This window comes from Ctenopharyngodon idella, chromosome 5 (genome assembly GCF_019924925.1).
Source record: "Ctenopharyngodon idella isolate HZGC_01 chromosome 5, HZGC01, whole genome shotgun sequence".
NCBI lineage: Eukaryota > Metazoa > Chordata > Actinopteri > Cypriniformes > Xenocyprididae > Ctenopharyngodon > Ctenopharyngodon idella.
Genome location: NC_067224.1, coordinates 13307953 through 13327827, shown reverse-complemented (window position 1 = coordinate 13327827; position 19875 = coordinate 13307953). Strand labels below are relative to the sequence as shown.

General features: G+C 36.8%; 4 protein-coding genes across 7 annotated transcripts; 1 reads left to right on the top strand and 3 right to left on the bottom strand.

Annotated features, from left to right (window-relative positions):
- Positions 1-1348: 1348 nt before the first annotated feature.
- Positions 1349-4960, top strand: zbtb26 (zinc finger and BTB domain containing 26). Of its 4 annotated transcripts, XR_007930295.1 has the most exons (4): positions 1349-1473; positions 1920-3757; positions 3856-3963; positions 4278-4960. XR_007930295.1 is itself a non-coding variant. In XM_051894376.1 (2 exons), exon 2 carries the CDS (start codon positions 1926-1928, stop codon positions 3162-3164), a length of 1239 nt encoding a protein of 412 aa, XP_051750336.1. In that variant the 5' UTR covers positions 1349-1473; positions 1920-1925; the 3' UTR covers positions 3165-4960. The 4 variants fall into 4 exon arrangements, 1 of the variants encoding a protein (XP_051750336.1); XR_007930293.1 differs by having other exon boundaries at positions 3856-4960; XR_007930294.1 differs by having other exon boundaries at positions 1920-3963.
- A 97-nt stretch (positions 4961-5057) lies between these two features.
- Positions 5058-8625, bottom strand: zgc:101858 (uncharacterized protein LOC449555 homolog). Its single transcript, XM_051894377.1, has 8 exons — positions 8356-8625; positions 8076-8246; positions 7777-7955; positions 7057-7150; positions 6853-6922; positions 5525-5561; positions 5371-5434; positions 5058-5276 (listed from the first exon to the last, which is right to left on the bottom strand). Exons 1-8 carry the CDS (start codon positions 8377-8379, stop codon positions 5118-5120), a joined length of 798 nt encoding a protein of 265 aa, XP_051750337.1. The 5' UTR covers positions 8380-8625; the 3' UTR covers positions 5058-5117.
- Positions 8626-8754: 129 nt separating this feature from the next.
- Positions 8755-12393, bottom strand: ppil3 (peptidylprolyl isomerase (cyclophilin)-like 3). The gene is made up of 6 exons (XM_051894378.1): positions 12243-12393; positions 11852-11926; positions 11677-11770; positions 11392-11459; positions 9306-9424; positions 8755-9122 (listed from the first exon to the last, which is right to left on the bottom strand). Exons 1-6 carry the CDS (start codon positions 12243-12245, stop codon positions 8996-8998), a joined length of 486 nt encoding a protein of 161 aa, XP_051750338.1. The 5' UTR covers positions 12246-12393; the 3' UTR covers positions 8755-8995.
- Positions 12394-12558: 165 nt separating this feature from the next.
- lrrc8ab (leucine rich repeat containing 8 VRAC subunit Ab) lies at positions 12559-19759 on the bottom strand. The gene is made up of 4 exons (XM_051894375.1): positions 19593-19759; positions 18780-19064; positions 16502-18623; positions 12559-14659 (listed from the first exon to the last, which is right to left on the bottom strand). Exons 3-4 carry the CDS (start codon positions 18614-18616, stop codon positions 14384-14386), a joined length of 2391 nt encoding a protein of 796 aa, XP_051750335.1. The 5' UTR covers positions 18617-18623; positions 18780-19064; positions 19593-19759; the 3' UTR covers positions 12559-14383.
- Between the last annotated feature and the right edge of the window lie 116 nt (positions 19760-19875).

Genomic DNA, 19875 nt, shown 5'->3' with positions numbered 1-19875 from the left:
GTTTTAAGACACTTACAGTTATGAATATAACATTTTTTTTCAAAATGAAAATATTGTTCAGTAGAAATTGAATGTGTACATCTTCCATTATTATACCAAAAGTTATTTCATTGTAATTAAATTCATTGTAATTTTAAGCCATCCGTATATGTCAGACCAAAAGTCTCTAAACAGTCAAAAAACAAATGTACTGTTGTTTCAATTTCAGAATCACAGAAAGTACAACTATTGTGATCAATATTAAATCTATATCCAAGAAGTTCTAAGGATGGGTAAATATTAAAATTTTTAAAGTGTACTTCCTTAGCTTTGGGAGTATAGGAAAGGAACGATTCAAAGTTCTTAATTTATCAATGTCTGTTATATTTACATATAACTGTACATATGTTTAAAGTTTCTCTCAAATTACTTTTGGTACAATAAACAATCCTATTTAGTTTAGTAGTTAAAAAAGGGGGTAGTAATAAAAATTGCTAGTAATTTTCACGAATAATTAGTCTAGAAACGGCAAGTAAGTTAACACATTATTAATTAAACATTACATTTTTAAAGTAGGCTACAAAGACTGAAATAGTATTTTCTTGTAAAACGTATTGTTTTATTTAGGCTACAACTTAAAACATACTGACAATAAAAGTGACTGGTTAAAACCGCCCTCTAGTCTTGCCTTCGGCAAATAAAGAGGGTTTGTTTTCAGCTGCAACAGTGTATTTAATATCATATTCCTTCCATTCAATTTTTCAAAAATACTTTTTACATGTCAATAGCTATTTTTCCCTCCACGGGTGACCATAATTACAGTCTCAAATACTGCTGTAGCCTACTGTAAATGTCTAATTTAATTAACGGAGAGTCATCAAGATTTTAACTTGATTAATAAAACTTCATATAGTGAACGCGCTTCCACTTTATAACACTGCCTCCTTGTGGTAAGTATGAAACTTTGAAACCTAATTGTACTCGAGAAATCACCAACAGATTGGATAATAATAATAATAATAATAATAATAATAATAATAATAATAATAAGAAGAAGAAGAAGAAGAAGAAGTAGAAGTAGAAGAAGACGCCGTCTTTAAAAATAGAAGACGAGCAGTCTTCTAAGTAAAACAGGCCATCAAATAAAGTAAGACTGGAATGTTATAGTTCTTTAAGTTTCTATATCTAATTAGTTTTAAGTATTTTAACCGTTGATGGATGACTAAACTTCTTAACTGAAAACAAATCTTTCTTTTGTTGTTAAAAAAGTCAAATCAATCCTAAAACAGTCGATATGAATGTAAGGGTTGTTTTCACAACGAGCCACCTGTATTTGTGTCCTGCTCCTTTAAATTTTGACGACCAATCGGGAAGCTTGGCTGTCTCATGGCACATCCTTTTCCGTCTCAAGCAGCACACTAAAAGCACAGGCGCTGTATGCTCATCTCCAGGACAACAAAACACCCAGACAGAAAATAAAAAAAATTGCGGCAGGTATTCATATTTTAAATAAAAAAATATATTTACTTCATTCCTGTGACGATATGTCTTCATCGTCAGTTTTCCTTCATTCTTTACTGTCTTCCATCCAGTCTTTCTGGTTTAGCTCTGTACAATTTCCAGGCCTATACTAACCACACTAACATCATCGTGTCAACTTAAAACGTTCGTGCTATTAGAAAATATAGACCAGCATATACATTTAAATATCATGACATTTATGTGCCTTATAAATGTTTTAACTAAACACGTGCGTTTGGAAACAGAATATTATTATTACCTGTAATATTATTACAGGTAGACACAAATGAGATGGTTCCCTGCTGAAAAATCCAGCATAAACATACCTTATGCTGGTGACCAGTAATGCTGGATTTTTCAGCAGGATTATAATAGATTTAAATCTGTTATGTCTACTAAATTGTACATTTTTCTAATAGTATACCATGGCTCAGGACGGGGTGATACTACAATTCAACTTTCCCACTTTCGGGGACTCCATGCTTCAAAAGATGGATGCTCTTCGTCGAGACAGACGTTTCTGTGATGTAGTAATCCGCATCAATGAATTGGAAGTGCCTGGACACAAAGTGGTATTTGCTGCTGGCTCCCCTTTCCTTAGAGACCAGTTTGTACTTCAGGACTCACATGAAGTACAAATATCTACACAACAGGATGCAGAGGTTGGACAGAGGCTTCTATTGTCTTGTTACACTGGGACCCTTGAGTTCCCAGAACTGGAATTAGTACATTATTTAACAGTTGCTAGCTTCCTACAGATGGGTCATATAGTAGAGCAGTGCACCGAAGCTCTAAATAAATTCATAAAACCACACGAGGTCAAAGACGAACGTGCATCATCTCGACAGCGCTCGGACTACAACGCACAGCGTGGGCCACCAGCTGTGGAGACGGTATGTGATGAAGAGGATGAGGTGGACAATGACGGAGAAGATGACTTCAATGAAGATGACGACGATGATGATGATGTGATCATACAGCCCAAATCTCCGCCTGTGTTTAGAAACTCTCAGAGCAACAATAGAGAAGAGGACAGTCCCATTAGCATTGTTAAGGTTGAATCAATAGAAGAGCGGATGCCTGATAACTTCCAGACTCGCACAAGTCGCTCTCCAACACTGCGCTCCCCTGAGCCACAACACTCCCTGATAAACTCCACAGTGGAAACCCGGTCCACCGAGCTCACCGCTAACCCTGCGGCTGAATATTCGCTGTCCCCACCCGGAACCAGTGGCTCCGGGAAGGGGAATCTTTGGGGATGCTCAAGGAATGCCGATAAAGGAATGCAGTGGTACCACCAGTGCCCGAAATGTGCTCGCGTGTTCCGTCAACTGGAGAACTACGCCAACCATCTGAAGATGCACAAGCTGTTTATGTGCCTCTTGTGCGGAAAGACGTTTACACAGAAAGGAAACCTGCACCGGCACATGCGTGTCCATGCCGGCATCAAACCCTTCCAATGTAAGATATGTGGAAAGACTTTTACCCAGAAGTGCTCGCTGCTAGACCACCTGAACCTTCACAGTGGGGACAAACCACACCGTTGTAATTACTGTGACATGGTGTTTGCACATAAACCAGTTCTCCGTAAACACCTGAAGCAGATCCATGGAAAAAACAGTTTTGACAATGCTAACGAAGGCAGTTTGCTTGAAGGATTATAAACTCATATTAATATAAGTTACACTGACTTTGTCTTGCAGACACAATTCTGTACATCAGTGGTTCTCAAAAATGGGGCCAGGGTCCACTAGGTGGACTTGGCAAACTTCCAAGAGGGACCCAGTAAGTCTTAAATGCCTGGTTTCAGAGGAAAGGGTGTGTTCACACTCGGCATGTTTGGTTCGATTAAAACAAACTCTGGTGCTATTACTCTGTTAGTGCGGTTCATTTGAATAAGTAAGAACGCTGCCATCCAAACCCTGGTGCACACCAAACAAGCGTACCGAGACCACTGAAAAGACGGATCTTGTTCCACTTCCGAACGAACTCTGGTGCGTTTGAAATGAAATATGAATGCAACACAGACCAAAGACTTGTAAACGAACCAAAACTAGGACATGATGTCACAAGATGCGAACCTAAAAAGGACAGAATGCTCAAGCATACCTGTTTTTTTCTCGTCAAAGTCGCAATGTTGCCCATCACAGTCTCCTTGCAGCAGATCTTCGTTTGTGCGTGTGACGGAGGGATTCCTGGCACTGTTTTGACTCCTTTAAAGATTTTATAAGCTCTTCATGAGTTGTCAGCTTCATATGTACGCACATACAGCACATTTAGCCCAGCACACAGCATTGTTTTGGATGTTCGACAAATCATAACAAATCATTTTTTGTTTTTCCTTTGTATCTGTAGGTTCGATGTTAAAAATGACAGTGTGAACGCTAAGCGAACCAGGACTTTTTTGATCCAGACCAAAAGAACCAAGAGAACTGAACTACAAGTGTGAACACTCCCTAAAATGTATGTTTGAGCTGTCTTAACTGAAAGCAACTTGCACTGACATATCTTAAAATTTGTCAGTTCCATTGTTTTGTCTCAAGATGCACACCAGTAATGGTTTTTCTAAGGCATGTTTATAAAAGCTACTTAAATGTCCTAACTTAACTAAGCCTACTGCTGGCTTAATCTAAGCCCTGTCTGTGAAACCAGGCCAAAATGATTTAAATACAATTATATGAACATAATCTTAATTAAAATTCTACAAAAACACACAAAAATACGATTTACAACATAACACTGACATTATATTTTTTTGTTTATTTTAATTACAACAGAGGTACAGCCTAGATGAACTTGAAATATTGTCTTGGATAGGGGTCTTCAATCCTGCTCCTGAAGGGCCACTGTCCTGCAGAGTTCAGCTCCAACCCCAATCAAACACACCTAAAAGAGGTAATCAAGGTCTTGCTATTCATACTAGAAACTTCCAGGCAAGTTGGAGCTAAACTTGGCAGGACAGTGGCCCTCCAGGAGCAGGTCCTGGACAAAGGAGTGAGTCAAAATGTTGAGAACCACTACTTTAAGTCAAAAAAACTGAGAACCACTGCTTTAAGTCATTAAAAGTACACTAAATTACAAGAACTAAATTACGTGTCTGCTGATTGGTAGATGCATGTACATTCGGTCAGGTTTAATGTCTTTTTTTTTTGCATATTGCAGGTAAAGGAAGATTAAATGTACTGAACTGATTTTGAATGTTGCTTTGGCATCATTTGACTGTGTATTATCTTTTGTAAAGATTAAAATATATTGTTACAGTATATCTGATCAGACCATATTTCAGTTTTGAATGCTAACGTATTACTTCCTCATTTGCAGACAGCTGTATTTCAACACTATGTACAACTCTTGGTATATAATGAATGTTTCCATACTTCCATCTGTGTAAACATGCCAGAATTTGGAGAGAATTGCTGTGACTCATTAATAAATAACTGCAGATACTGCATGAAATGTGCGCTTGCTTCTGTTAATGTTCATTATATGTGCTATATAAAAATAAATGTGGACATCAAATCAGTATGTATACTACATTAAGGATTACAACATTCAGATTGGGTCCAACTGCGTTTATTTATTTACTTTTATGGCAGCACAATCATGGTGGCAGAGTGCTACCGTGGACACATTGCATGTCGACCTCCATCCACTGGAAGGTTGACACCTGTTATAAATGTTGCTGCATCAGATGCCAGGAAGGCGATAGCATGAGCTACTTCCTCTACCTCACCTGGTCTGCCGAGAGCATGGGTCTCCTTGCTTTTTTCAAGGAACTGGAGAAAAGCAGAAAACACTTGACGTGTGATTAATTGGAAACATATATTACAGTAAAATAAACAGTCTCTTCGATTAGATAAAGTATTCGACCTGAGCATACTGGTACTCATCCAGTCCTGCACGCTTGTGAACTTCTGTTAGAATTACTCCTGGGCTGTGAAGACAAAGCATTTCAAGTCATTTTGTATTACCTCAGTGTAACAATTATATGGCATGTAAAAAATAACAGCAGAAAGAAACTTACCCTACTGAGTTGACTCGTACTTGCTTTGATGCCAACTCTACAATTAACATAAGGTGAGAAAACACTTATTTGTACAGTAGTAATACCCAAGCCCTTTGCATTAATTACAAACTAGTAGAAGGGGGGACCAGGTCTAGTTGTCCCACTGTTTACTCCAGTATATTTTTCAGAGCAGGTTTATTTTTAAAATCAATTTCTGTGAATGCACAAAATTGGCTGCAAAAATATATTGATCATTTCTACCATTAAATGGTTAGTGCACCCAAAAATAAAAAAAAATTGTCATCAGTTACTCACCCTTATGTCGTTCCAAGCCCATAAGACATCCGTTCATCTTCAAAACACAAATTAATATATTTTAAATAATAATTTCTGTACCTCCATTGACAGCTATGCATCTACCACTTTGTCACTTCAAAAAGTTCATAAAGAGATAATAAAACTAATATGAATTGAGCGGTTTAGTCCAAATTTTCTGAAGAGACTTGGTTGCTTTATATGATGAACAAATTGAATTTAGGCTTTTATTCACAAATAATCATTGATCAGTGAACATAAACAGAATCTCAACCGAACCTGCTTTACGCGCGAGAACAAACCTCTTGCGGAAGCTCAAACGTGATACACGAACCTCATTGGTTCTCGCACGCATCAAGTAAACATGCTTGAGCTTCCATTTACCACAACTAATGTGTGAGTTTGATGAATGTTTATATGTGAATAAAAGCCTAACTTTAATTGTACTATTGTACTAAATTTGGACTAAACTGCTCAATACATATGGATTAGTTTTACGATCTCTTTATGAACTTTTTAAAGCAACAAAGTGGTAGTTGCGCAGCTGTCTATAGAGGGACAGAAGGCTCTCAGATTTAATTTCAAATATCTTCATTTGTGTTTCAAAGATGAACGAAAGTCTTGCAGGTTTGGAACAACATGCGGGTGAGTAAATGATGACAGAATTTTCATTTTTGGGTGAACTCACCCTTTAATTCTCTAACAGCAAGGCATGTTGTAACAATGGAATGTGCTATTAAACATCCGATTATAGTTTTTTTCAGCTAAATTAAAACACTAAAACAATAATGAAACCAAGCAATTCAAAACAAATAGCAAAAATGTGAAAGGTATCATGCAACAAAATTTGTTCAATTTGGTCAACAAATATTGTAAATAATGTATGTATAATATATAGAACTTGCAATTTATTTAAGGAAAAAGGAAAACTTGTGGAACAAGCCTACTGACTCAAAACTGTACAGTTACTGAGAAATTGACCTAGTGACAACTTCCCCATGCGACAAATGATGGTTGAAATTTCACCTCACCAAGAGCAACACAGCGTGTGAACTGGTCGATGGCTGATTTGGACATACAGTAGGCAAGTACACCAGGAAACTAACGGACAGAAAAATGTGTAAGCATCATCATCAATCAACCAGAGTTTACACGAATAAAACAATGAGCAATTATTTTGTATTTATATGGTTCATTGCTCATTTGGTACTAATGTATAAATTCATCAAACTTACTGATCGCTGCCCATTCACACTGGACACATTCACAATTGAGCCTTTAGTTTTGATAAGATGTGGCACGCAGAGATGAGTGAGATGATATACTGATCTGAAAGGAAAGAAAATGTTTATGATGTCCTTATAAATTCAAAGAAACACATTCTTAAATTATTTTATTGCAGGGGTTAAAAAAATCTATATATCTATAATCTTTAAATAAAACCATTGCAGGGGCTGGGGGTCTGTGGAATTTTAAAAAAAAATAAAAACAGTGTAAAAATGTAAAAATAAATAAATAATAAAAAATGAAAGTAAATAAAACAAAAAACAAAAAAACCAAAAAAAAAACAAACAAAACAAAAGATTAAAATAAATTACTAAAATATAAAATAAAAAAATTAAAATAATAATAACATTAAAAAAATTTAAATAATAAATATCTAACCGTACAATACTATGAGTAAAAAATGTCAATGTACAAACTAAATATTTTCAAAATAATTTGAGACATATTTAAAATGATTTAAATATAAACAATTACAATATAAACATATTTATAATATATCACTATATAAATCGGGTCTTTATACAGGAAACTATATAGATGCCTTTTATATTTTAGGATGGGGGTCCCTCATGTCATATTTTAGGGTCTGTGGCATCTAAATGACTGAAAACCCCCAGATCTACTAAATCCTGTGCATGTCCCGTAACTCACACTGATTGCATTCTTACCTGACATTAACAGACATGACCTTGTCATACTGGGCCATATCTGTTGTCTCTATGCTGCCTAAGGCGAGGATTCCTGCACTGTTGATGAGGACATCCAGCTTCCCAAAGTGAGCAATGACCTCTTCAACTGTCCTCTTCACAGTATCCTCATCTGTCAAGTCTCCTGGCACTAATAAGGGCTAAAGACATTGGACAGGAGCCAAAGGGACACAGATGAGTATTTATTTGTAAATAATAAAAGCATATTAAAATGATTGCGATTGTATCTGACATTCTTAACGTCTTTCAATGTGCTTTACTTTAACTGCTCCACACGCTTCGCACTCCTGTGCAACTTTAGTGAGATTCTCCACATCGCGTCCATTCAGCGCCAGCCGGGCGCCCAGTTTGGCAAACAATACAGCTGTGCCAGCTCCTATTCCTGAACTTGCGCCGGTTATCAGCGTGACTTTGCCATTTAAAGAGCAAACCTAAAACGCCAAATCAAGTTTACCGTTTAGTGTGTGTAGTACAATTCAGAAGCAACTAGATGGGAGTAATTTTGAAATTCTGAGTGACTGTAAACTATACTCAACCTACTTTAAATGGACCTGGAGTTGCCATTATGATTTTCACAGCTCCTCTCTGAGTGGATCAACTTATTTTTTTTCCCTCTCGCTCACGTGCTCTAGTCCAGTCCTGTGAACGAGTTAGTTACGTCACTGCGCATGTACAAGAAGAGCATTTTAAGGGTTCACATTATTTTCACTTTATTTCCCAATTAAGTCAATCAAATACTGATTTCTTCAGTAATTAATATCAGTCTGACTGATGCGGAATTAACTTAATTTATTGGATATACTGGAGTGTTTACCTACATTTCCGGGTCACTAGCTTCATTCCGATTTCAAAATTGTAGTCCTTTTTTTGCCTTTCAAAATTGTAGTTCATACACACAAAGTCACAAACTGCAGAATAAATGCAAAAAACAAGAAGAAATTCTAACAATTTAGTGAAAGATTTTATTTGTCAAGGTACAATTGCTCATCTGAATATTGTTTTTCTTATAATTCCTCACCATTAAAACAGCTACATTTAAAACACAATGTAAAAGTTTATGGGCAATACAGAAGTGAGTCAGTATGTACATATTTATGAAACAGCATGAAAGCAAAAAAAAAGAAAAACGTGCATATTTACAATACAAGGCATTATGCATTAAGAATGTTTCGCAATGAAATTAACCAGCAAATGGGTTGGCGTGGATAGTAACATCCTTAATACGAACATCATTAAGAGGACGAAAAGTCTTTTCATTCACAGGGAGTTTCTCTAGTTCGTCCAGAGTTTCCAGTCCATCTATAATTCTGTAACAAAGTATGAGTTTGTGTTACAATTCATTGCCATTAAAACAATACATTTAACAGAATTAAATATACAAACAACTATTAGCTTATTCTTTGACATGATAAATCACAAAGGAATAACTGAAAATAAAACACTGGCAAAAGGGAGAGGTCATTAACAAAACAACAACAACAACAACATACTTTCCAAAAACAGTGTACTTCATGTCCAGGTGAGGCTGTTTTGCATATGTGAAGTAGAACTGTGATGCATTTGTGTTTGGTCCATTATTTGCCATGGCCACAACACCCCGGACATTGTGCTAAAGAAGACAAAAATTAAAGGGAGGATTAAGTTTGATAAGACTAGACAGATGTCTAAATTGGTGTTTAAGTCAATCTGGTGCAGATATTATAAACTTGCTTGCTGGATACTGGGGATATTACTAATACTTTTTACACAGACTAGATGATTAATTAAAAAGGTATTTAACAGACTCATGTTTTTCCCCACACGAATCACTAAAGAAGCAGCAGCTCAAATCTTGCATTAAAGGTACAGTAAGTAATTTTTGAGAATCATTGTTGAACATTGATATTTGAAATCAGCCCAAACAAGCACACCCCTCCCTTCATTGCTCCGCCCCCAAAATGCTTTTCTAATATTAACGTGGGTCATAAAGCTCTTGCCTGATCGTAACCCTGCTTTTCCAGTGATATTCCTCTGACCTTTTTTTCTTATGTAATGTCTCTCAGCCATCTCTCTTTCTACAATCTTTCTTCAAATCTCCCTCTTGCTCACTCGCTCTCCTCCCCCATCATGTGTGGACACGCCCCCTACTGCTGATTGGCTACAAGTGTGTTGTGGCACTCAGGCCCTGTTCACACAAACACGGGTATTTTCAAAATCGCACCTTTTTCTATGTGGTTTGGCCTTTTGTCCACGATAACTGAAACCAAACTTTTTTGAAAACTCCTACCAGGGTGAAGATTTTTTAGAAACTCCGATTACATTGTTGTCATGTAGACGGTGAAACCGGAGATTTTGGCCAGTGACATCAGAGTGCACGCTGTTATCTCCTTTGTTTGACATCAGATTGTGCACCGCTATCTCCTTTGTTTACGTGAGGCGAGTCTGTACAATGAAGGACGTAGTCAAAATATTGCTGCTAATAACTGTGCTAACAGGGCTTATAACATGTATACAGATACATGCACAGTTCTCCCATTATATTGCGGAACAGAGGTGTCAGAATGAATGTCTCATTGTATTGTTCTTGTTTATGGAATTAATAATAATAATAGTAATAAAATGTTTAATAAAATGACAATGTTGTTAGCCTACCGGAATCAGTAATAAACTTTTTTCAAGGCTTCTGATTGGCCAACATGGCTTTTGACAGCGCTTCATAGTGTGTTTTTGCGTTTTCATGTGGACAGATTTTTTATTTTATTTTTTTTTTTTTTAAACGAAGGAGGAAAAACTCAGTTTATAAAAATACCCATGTATGTGTGGACTAGGCCTCAGTCTGATCCACTTTCAATGGCGTTTTTCAGAAATCTCTTACTGCACCTTTTAAGGTGTCCTATTATGATTTTTTTTTTTTTTTTTACTTTCTTTAGTGTGTAATGTTGCTGTTTGAGCATGAAAAAAAGTTACAAAGCACAAAATCCACTCCAAAGGGAATTATTCTCAATATCAGTAAGCACTGTTTCTGAAAAACCTTGATTGTAGTCTCGAGTTTTCTCCCGGCAACGTACACATCACAATATTCCTCATTTATATAATTCTCGCCCAAGGAATATGCAAAAATAGCCTAGTTGAGTTGCATCAAGAGTGTGTTAAAACTTGCGGCTATGTTAAGGGGCGTGACATTTCCGAAACAGCCTCTAAGTGGTTGAACAATCACAACACACTGGTCCAGCCAAACAATCAGAGCACATTGCGTTTTTCGGAAGGAGGGGCTTCAGAGACTGGGAACTAGAGCTGACAGAATGGGAAGAGAGGTGCTGAATGTAAAATATGTGAAAAATGTTTTTTTTTTTTTTAACATTCAAGCATGAAAACCTATTCTAGTAGACCCCAAAAACAAAACCATGGCTTTGAAAAAGGCATAATAGTTCCCCTTTAATCACCAATTTAAGTCATAAGTAACTGTGAAAGTGGACCAAGTATTCTCACACTTGCATCATCAGACCTTAAAATTCAAACTCATGTCTAACGTCAGTACAAGTTCATGTTTTTTTTTTAGTACAATATATTCAAGTATAATAACACAGCAATACATACTTTCAGATGTTCACTGAATTCATCTTCAAACTTTCTTCCCCAAATACTGGTCCCTCCTTTGCCTGTGCCTGCAGGAAAAACAGTTTTTATAAAAATTAACCAAGTAATACTAGACTGGAAATAGTTTTTAAAATAAGAAAAAAAAATTTTTTTAAAGAAAAAAAAAAAAAAAAAAAAAAAAAAAAAAAAAGAGAAATATTAACCAAGCATTTTACACCTGTAAGCTAAAAACCAAAGCGATGTGACTTCGGTTAAAGAAAGGAAGACAAATCTAGGATAATTTACCCGTTGGGTCTCCAGTCTGGACCATAAAGCCCTTTATGTTTCGATGAAAAATACATCCATTGTAAAACCCACCAGCGGACAGTGCAATAAAATTCTAGGGGAAAATTAAATGAGAATTAACGCATGAACAAAGTGACATCGCTTATTCAAGAAACAAGGAAGAATAATGTCTTACTTCACAGCTTTTCGGGCACTTCTCACAGAACAACTCTATTTTGATATCACCAAGGTCTGTATGCAGAGTGACAGCCTGCGAGATGATGAAAGAGTTCAGCTTATTAATTATAGTAGAATTAGATAATAATTAGAATAATTTAGTTAATTATCAAACTAATTCAGAATATAAATAATTAGTGCATGCTGCGCGAAGGTAGGCTTACCACAGAACGTCAAATGTTTCAATAACTAAACTGTAATTTGGCCAGAGTATTCTACCACAATGTTAACATTAAGCAGGTAAAGCGTTACATGAATATATTCTATATAATATATAAACTAAAATATAAAGGAATACACTTTTTCCTCGTAATTTTCAGCATTCACAGAGATGTAAAGAACAATCTTACCATCTTCTAAAGCACAAGGTAAAGTTTATAGGTTCATATGGACACTACAAGCAAACCGCCTTCTTGGTCTTGGTGTTTCACTGTTAAACATCCGATGGAACTAAATGACGCTGAAAACATTGGTTCCCCTTTATCACCCTGGTCCAACATTACGTACGCAGTACGCGCGAACACACACACAATTTAAAAACCACTTTTTACCAGTCTATCCAAAAATAGGAGTAATTTTTCAAAAACAACAAAGATAATTCTAATTAGTAGCTATACAACAGCAGAAAGCTGACAAAACAAAACCCAGTTATTCATTATAAATAAGTCAGGACAAATACTAAAACGCTTTTAGTTATTTTTATTGACACTAAAACTGAGTGTTTATTCACTCTGTATGGCTTGATACATTTTGTGGCATTTACTTTCTATTTTACATCATAGTGGGTTTATAGAATACACAAATTAATCAAATCATCAACCATAAATATATCAAATGGTTACAAATATGTTAACACTGGAAAAATTTTTATTAAAAAAAAAAAAAAAAAAAAACCCCTCAAATAACAGACATTAAAAAAGTGTTGATCTTCAAATGTACAAAGTTGAACAGCACTTACCTGAGTAACAAGTCATGAAATTCTATTAGCTTAGTTTCCAATGTGTATATATGGAAGAAAAACAAATTCTACAATGTTTCATACTTGAGGTAATATGAGAAAACATGCAACAAGCTGTTCAATAACCTATCAACAGTAACAAGTTTGTTAACATATCAACAAACTGAATATGGCCATTACAATAACAAGACAAATCAGCTATGTTAATCATACTAGAAGCAAATAAGTGACATGAAGTATTAACCTGCATTACACACTTAAAGTTATAATTCAATGTCTCATACTAAAACTGCATTGCACACATACACAAAATTTCACTAAATACTTCTGATTGTCTTCTTAACGGTGTGATGTCACACACTGTCATGAGAATAACATGTCATGAGTATAAATACAACAGGAGAGAACATTTTGTGCAAAGTTGAGGGTACTAGTCTATTTCAAATGTGAATGTTTACATGTCTGTCAACTGAATTCAATGAATAAACAACCTTTACAAAGAGTAAACTGCTCATTAGAAATGATTAATTGATAATTCTCGTTTCAAAGTGAGCAGACCGGTGAAAATAAGGTGCTGTATTTGTAAGGTATAATGTAATCAAGGCTTTATCTAACTTTTTAGAAAAAAGTAATACTAACATGCATATGTTAATACAAAACAAAATACATAGATAGTGATACAGACATTAACACCATCTTTTAGTGTACATTTTATAAAAGTTCTTAGCTTTTGTTTGTGCATCAGTTAATAAATACTGCAAACATGCAAACATCAAAAATCATTTGCTCAGTTAAACACATTAAACTTCCAATAAAGACAATGATTTTAAGAATACTGTAGACAATATTAACTTGCTATGTTTTTGGGGGTGAAAGAGGTAATGAATATTGAATTATGCATGTTTCTAAAGCAACAGAGATGACATCAGTATGTCAAAAAGACTACAGCATATTAATGTGCTAAGTAATGTATAGGGCATGTATAAACAAACAAAAAACTTAATTGGTGTCCTTTATGTTTCTAGAATATATTAACCAGTTATTCACATATTAATGATTTTCAAGTAAACAAAATATATTATAGCAGTAAACCCTAATCGGGTTGAATTGGGAGTCTTCAACAGTACACATGGATTTAAGAATAGGTAAAATTAGAGTGATTTCACAGACGGTAACACTTACACAGTAACACTGGTATAAAATACAGTAGAAATGTTTATAATAAAATACTGTAAGTGAATGGTGTTTGTGTATATTAAGGCAACAATGAACAGCACCTTAATCCTGATGTAATATTTGGTCTGCTCACTCCTCAATGTCAAGCAGCAGAAATGCCATTGCTGTCTATGGTACAATTAAACACGACATGCCATATTGTGAAATACTGACCTTTTTTCCCTTTGTTTTTCAGGAAACATTCTCATGAACCCCGAAAAATGTGACAAACATGTATAATTTAATTTTCTATTGCTTGGTCTGAATTCCTCTCCTCACACTATTTCAAATCTTCACACAGGCAAGTGCTCATCTGCTTCAGGAAGCCTCTTTGTCAGTTCTCCACAGCTGCTCTTTGACCTCAGAAGGTAAAGTGTTGAAAATATTGTCCTCCACAATTAGACCACTCCTCTTCAGCAATCTGCACTCCCCAAGTTCTACAGGAAGGCACTCGAGCCGGTTGCCCCTCAGCTCCAGCTGCGTCAGACTGGTGAGCTCCCCAAACCGAGAGGGTAGAGACTGCAGGCAGTTGTTTCCGAGGTTCAACGTTCGCAGTTTCTTACACTGAAACAACTCAGGGGGGAGCGCTTCAATCTATGGGAAAAATGACAGCATAAAAAGGACAGAGATCAGAAAACAAAGTTGACTGAAAGTACAATCACATCACACTCAATGTAATTTACAAGAATGTAGGGTGAATTTAGGTTGATTGGAACATTTGTTCCAAGTCATCTCAAAGGCAAAAAGTGTCCCAATCACCCTGAATTCACCCTACTACTTGAATTTCAGCATAAGATCAGTAGCACTTTTGCTTCATCCTTGAAATAGTTATATTATTTATCACAGCCCCATTTCCAGAAAAGTTGGGACACTTTGTAAAATACAATAAAAACAAGAATCTGTGATTTGTTAATTCTCTTGAACCTTTATTTAACTGACAAAAATACAAAGAAAAGATTTCAATATTTTCACTGACCATCTTAATTTTATTTTGTAAATATAAACAAATTTAGATTTTTGATGGCTGCAACACACTCCAAAAAAGTTGGGACAGAGGCTAAATAAAAGAGAAAAGATTATAGAATATCCAAGTTAAACAGTTTTAAAGCAGTCCACAATTAGCAGGTGAATTAGTAATAGGTGAGGGTGTCGTGATTGGATATAAACGGAAGATCCACCAAAGGCTCTGTCTTTGCAAGCAAAGATGGGTCATGGCTCACCACTTTGTGCAAAATTTCATGAGAATTGTCAAACAATTCAAAGAAATCACATTTCTTAATGCAAGATTGCAAAGATTTTAGGCCTTTCACCACCTACCATATATAATAAGATTCAGAGGATCTTGAGAAATCTCAGTCTGTGTAGAGCAAGGCAGGAAACCTCTGTTGAATGTGCGTAACCTTCGAGCCCTCAGATAGCATTGCATGAGGAACCATCATGCTTCTGCAAATGGTATGGGTGACTTGCATATGTGTGAAGGTAACACTGAGGTGGAGGAGTATTTTGGGGATTTTACAGAGACATACACTGCCATCAAAATGGCATCTGGGAAGCAAGAAAATGCCAGGCCTCATTCTACACGTGCCACATCAGAGTGGTTTCTCAGACACCATAGTGAGGATATGCATGACTGACCTGCCTGCAGTCCATGAAAAGGAGACTCAGACAATGACGACCACGGACTGTTGAGCAGCTGTCTTGTATCAGGCGAGATTGGGCAAAAATTCCACTTGCAAACTGCAACAGTATCCTCAATTCCCAAACGATTAAAAAGTGTAATTAAAAGGAAAGGTGATGTGACAGCAGTAAACATTCCTCTGTCCCAACTTTTTTGTAGTGTGTTACAGCCATCAAAATCAAAATTTGTTTATAAATTTACAAATTACAATTTTGTTGGTCAGTGAAAACATTGGAAATCTTTGTACTTTTGTCAGTTAAATAAAGTTTCAAGAGAATTAACAAAATCACAGATTCTTGGTTTTATTGTATTTTACAAAATGTCTCAACTTTCTGGAAATGAGCTTGTATCTATTGTTATTGAGTAATTATTCTTTTATATTTCATAGGCTTGCTTTTAATAAAAATAAACAACACAACATCTGCATCAGTGGCGATGAAGTGGTATTAAATCGAAAGCTAAAGCAAAATATTTTTGTCAACTTAAAATAAGAAACTAAGCTAAAATATATTTTCATGACTCTAAAACTAACCAAAATAAAATAAAAATGGCCACAAATTAAAATAATCATTTTAGTTTTTAATAAATGATATTTTATTAAACTTAAATACTTTATACAGCCCTAAAATACTAAAAAATCTGAAACTTCAAAAAGAAATAATCTAAAGGTACTAATAGCAAACTGAAAACTAATGAAAACTAAAAAAAGAAAAACTAAATTAAAACTCAAAACTACAATAGTTATGAACTTGACTTACCCTATTGGCAGTTACAGCAAGGTACTGAAGGTTCTGCAGAGTTCCTATTTCTGATGGGATATCAGTGAGATTGTTATGGCTCAGATCAAGAAACCTCAGCTTCCGGCAGAAGAAGAGCTGATGTGGCATTTTCTCGATCTTGTTACGGTTCAAATACAGCCGCTCCAGGTTGATCAAAGTACCTATCTGGATAGGTATGTACGCAATCTGATTATACCACAACTTTAGACAAACAAGTCGATGAAGATGCTGAAAACTAATGATCTCCTCAATGGTTTTCAGGTTGTTGTCCTTCAGATCAATCTCCTGTAAATTGTGCAGGCTGAAGATGGAATGCGGTATGCGCTCCAGATCGCAGCGGACAAGCTCCAGCTCTGACAGGTTCACCATCTTCTTTAAGCTGTTGAGCACCATCAACTTGGTACCTTCATTGTTGATGGACAGCTTCTGGAGGTGCATTCCAACATCCGTGACCACCTGAGGCAGCTTTGTTAAGTTACTTTTCAGTCTCAAAACCTTTAGTCGCTTCAACTCTCGTAAACCGTCGATGACGATGTAGCGATTGTTATCAGCACTAAGGTTCCCAGTAAGATGCAACTCGCTTAAGTTCTTCAAGCTGTAGATCCACAGAGGAATCTCCTTTATGTCGGTGAACTTGATGTGCAAAGATTTCAGGTTCTCTCTCAGAAATGCAAGCGCTGGAGCCTCTATTTTGGCTGGCGTGTGGTACAACCACATCTCTCTGAGGTTAGTAAGCTGGGCAATGATTGGTGGGATGGTGACATCAGGAATGAGTTCAAGCTTCAGAACCTCCAACTCCACCAAGTCAAAGACTGTGTCTGGAATCCCACTGAGCATGAACAGGTGGAGCTCCAACTTCTCTTGGGAGTTTTTGGTGATCCTCTGTCGAAGCTTTTCCAAAGTCCATTCGTTGTTAAGGTTCAGCTGGCGCAGTTTGTTCTCACTGACCTCTGAGAGGAACACCGCAAATCGCTTGGAATAGAGGGGGTCGTACTGGTCAATCATATGCAGCATGAAGGCGAAGTCGTTTTTCACGTCTGGAATATCGCTGTAGCTGCTCTCCTCTCGGATAGACTCAAACGAGTACTTCTTGAGGGAACGTCGAAGCATCCAGCTGAGGGTGTATACGCAGATCATGCCATACACAATAACTAGACTAATGTAGAAGCAGGCTAAAATCTTGAAGAGAGTGGCCAAGGGATGGGCACAGTTGTACATGCGATAACCAGTGAGACTCTCGATGTCCACATTGCAGTCGACGCTGAACTGAATATTGTGTACATAGTAGCCTGTATAGCAGATAATAAGGATAAACTTAACAACTTTGATGATAGTCTGTCGGATGTAGAGTCGGTAGACTATATCGCCTTCTTCAACATGAATTCGAAACTTCTTCACCTTCTCAAACAACGCCTTAGCTTGTTCACCTTCCTTTTTATCCAGGACACCAGTATCAGAGTGGTCCACGATTCCTTGTTCAATACGAGATCTGGTTGTGGACAGCATGGGAACACTCGCTTCAACGTCTTCACTAACATATGAAGCCTTCTTATCGAAGGAGCCATTCATTTTCACCAGAGCTTTGGGGTCGCTTTCCTCCACGACAGTTTCAGACAGAGCTCGTGTGGTCCACGGCGAGTCAAAACATTTCAGGAGGATAGACACAAAATGTTCCAATTTAGAGCTTGTCCAAGGGAACTTGAACCAGAAGTTGCTGCAAGCCAGAAAGATGAGTGTATGCAGCAGCACCAAATATGGGAAATACTTAGCAAACCAGTGAAGCTTGTTTTCATAGCACACAGCGTCGACATAGTTGTATTGGTGCCGATCAAGGTCATACTGGATTCCTTGAGGTTCAAGGGTCAAGGGCACAGAAAACGTTGAATTGAAATACTTCCTACATGTCTTGTTAACTACCCATTTGCAGGGCAGACAGATCATCTTGTCCTGTGTGACCTGAAGCGTGCCCCCAAATACTGCAATCATCAGCATTACGACCGATAAATAGTCTGTGAACACGTCCCACCATGGCTTTAGGATGCGATACGTAGGTTGCGTGTCCACAAAGTAGCGCAGCTCAGTTATGGGGATCATGATTTACCTGAAATTAAAATATTGGCATGGTCATACAACATCTATACTTATAAATTATGCCTTGATTGTCAATGCTATGCACAAGCAGATATTTAAAATTGCCCCACTATTACAAACTAACTCTATATCATCTCCCAACATAAACACCTGAAACATATTTTACCGAATTCGAGGACGGCTGTCTTCTCCGGCTGTTACACAAGGAGACTCCGCCAAAAGAATGCTCTGGCTTTCTTGTCATCTATTATTAGCCATTTCCGATAATAACACAGAAGAATTGTCTCCTCTGGCTTTGGAGAGTCCGTGACCCCAGGGTTCAAATCCTGTTTGTCTAAGGCAGGGCAGTGTCTGAAGCAGTGTCTCCTCAGTTGGATCTCACCTAATACTCCACATGTCCAGTCAGGAACTGGCACTCATCAGTCCTTTATGTCAGGATGGGACACAGATCCTGTCGTGATAAAACAGCCATTTTAAAGCAGTTTTAATCTTAGTTTTTTCCTGAGGGAAAAAATAAGTTGAAAACTTATTTCCTCTCCATTTACTTGAAACATTTATTTTAAATGGCAAAACTGACTAGTGATTATATAAGTCACAAATTAAAAGGGTAGCTGAGACGGGTTGAAAGACAAAATTATGATAGATATTAACTGAATGAAGGTCATAACATAATATAGATGTTGCTCGACAAATAAGGGAATAGACAACTGGATTAAACCAGTTCATTTCTGAATCCTCTCAGCTAGATATGGCGAGTCTCCCACAGGTTACCGTCAAAATATTGTTTATGCACTGAAAACAATAATAAACAGGCCCCGTATACCGTTATGTGTGATTATGATGAGACTCGCCGCTCAGCACATGAATGAATGCATGTCGTAATATTAGTTTGCTGTTTGTCTTTGTATAAAGGGCAGAGTGTCTTTGTTTTACTCGTCGAGGGAAAACTGATCGGCATTTGACAGGATCATGTACTCACCCAGCTGTGTGTTGCCACCTCTGCTCCATGTGCTTGTTGTCGGACTGATGAGCTCAGAAAGCCAGAAAGGAAAGTGGATGAACCAAGACAAACAGCGCAATTTGCAATCTCAGCTGCAGGGATCAATTGTATTTTTCATAATCAGTTCATTACACTAGAGGGCAGTGCGTTCTGAGTTTTGGATTTTGTCTTTAGCTTCACTTTACGTCTCATTATCGCCACCCACTGGATTGGAGCTGGAATCACAACCTATAATGTTAAAATCGTATCTGAGCATTCTTGC

Excerpts from the sequence above, each read along its gene's own strand:
- zbtb26 (XM_051894376.1), top strand. The coding sequence starts at position 1,926 with ATGGCTCAGGACGGGGTGATACTACAATTCAACTTTCCCACTTTCGGG.
- zgc:101858 (XM_051894377.1), bottom strand. The coding sequence starts at position 8,379 with ATGGCAACTCCAGGTCCATTTAAA. Across the intron at positions 7,956-8,075 it reads AAGCGTGTGGAGCAGTTAAA|CCCTTATTAGTGCCAGGAGA; the intron begins GTAAAGCACATT and ends CAATGTCTTTAG. Across the intron at positions 6,923-7,056 it reads GTGTGAATGGGCAGCGATCA|TTTCCTGGTGTACTTGCCTA; the intron begins GTAAGTTTGATG and ends TCTGTCCGTTAG.
- ppil3 (XM_051894378.1), bottom strand. Across the intron at positions 11,771-11,851 it reads AGTGCCCGAAAAGCTGTGAA|AATTTTATTGCACTGTCCGC; the intron begins GTAAGACATTAT and ends ATTTTCCCCTAG. Across the intron at positions 9,123-9,305 it reads AAGTACACTGTTTTTGGAAA|AATTATAGATGGACTGGAAA; the intron begins GTATGTTGTTGT and ends ACTTTGTTACAG.
- lrrc8ab (XM_051894375.1), bottom strand. The coding sequence starts at position 18,616 with ATGATCCCCATAACTGAGCTGCGCTACTTTGTGGACACGCAACCTACG. Across the intron at positions 14,660-16,501 it reads TTGCTGTAACTGCCAATAGG|ATTGAAGCGCTCCCCCCTGA; the intron begins GTAAGTCAAGTT and ends TTTTTCCCATAG.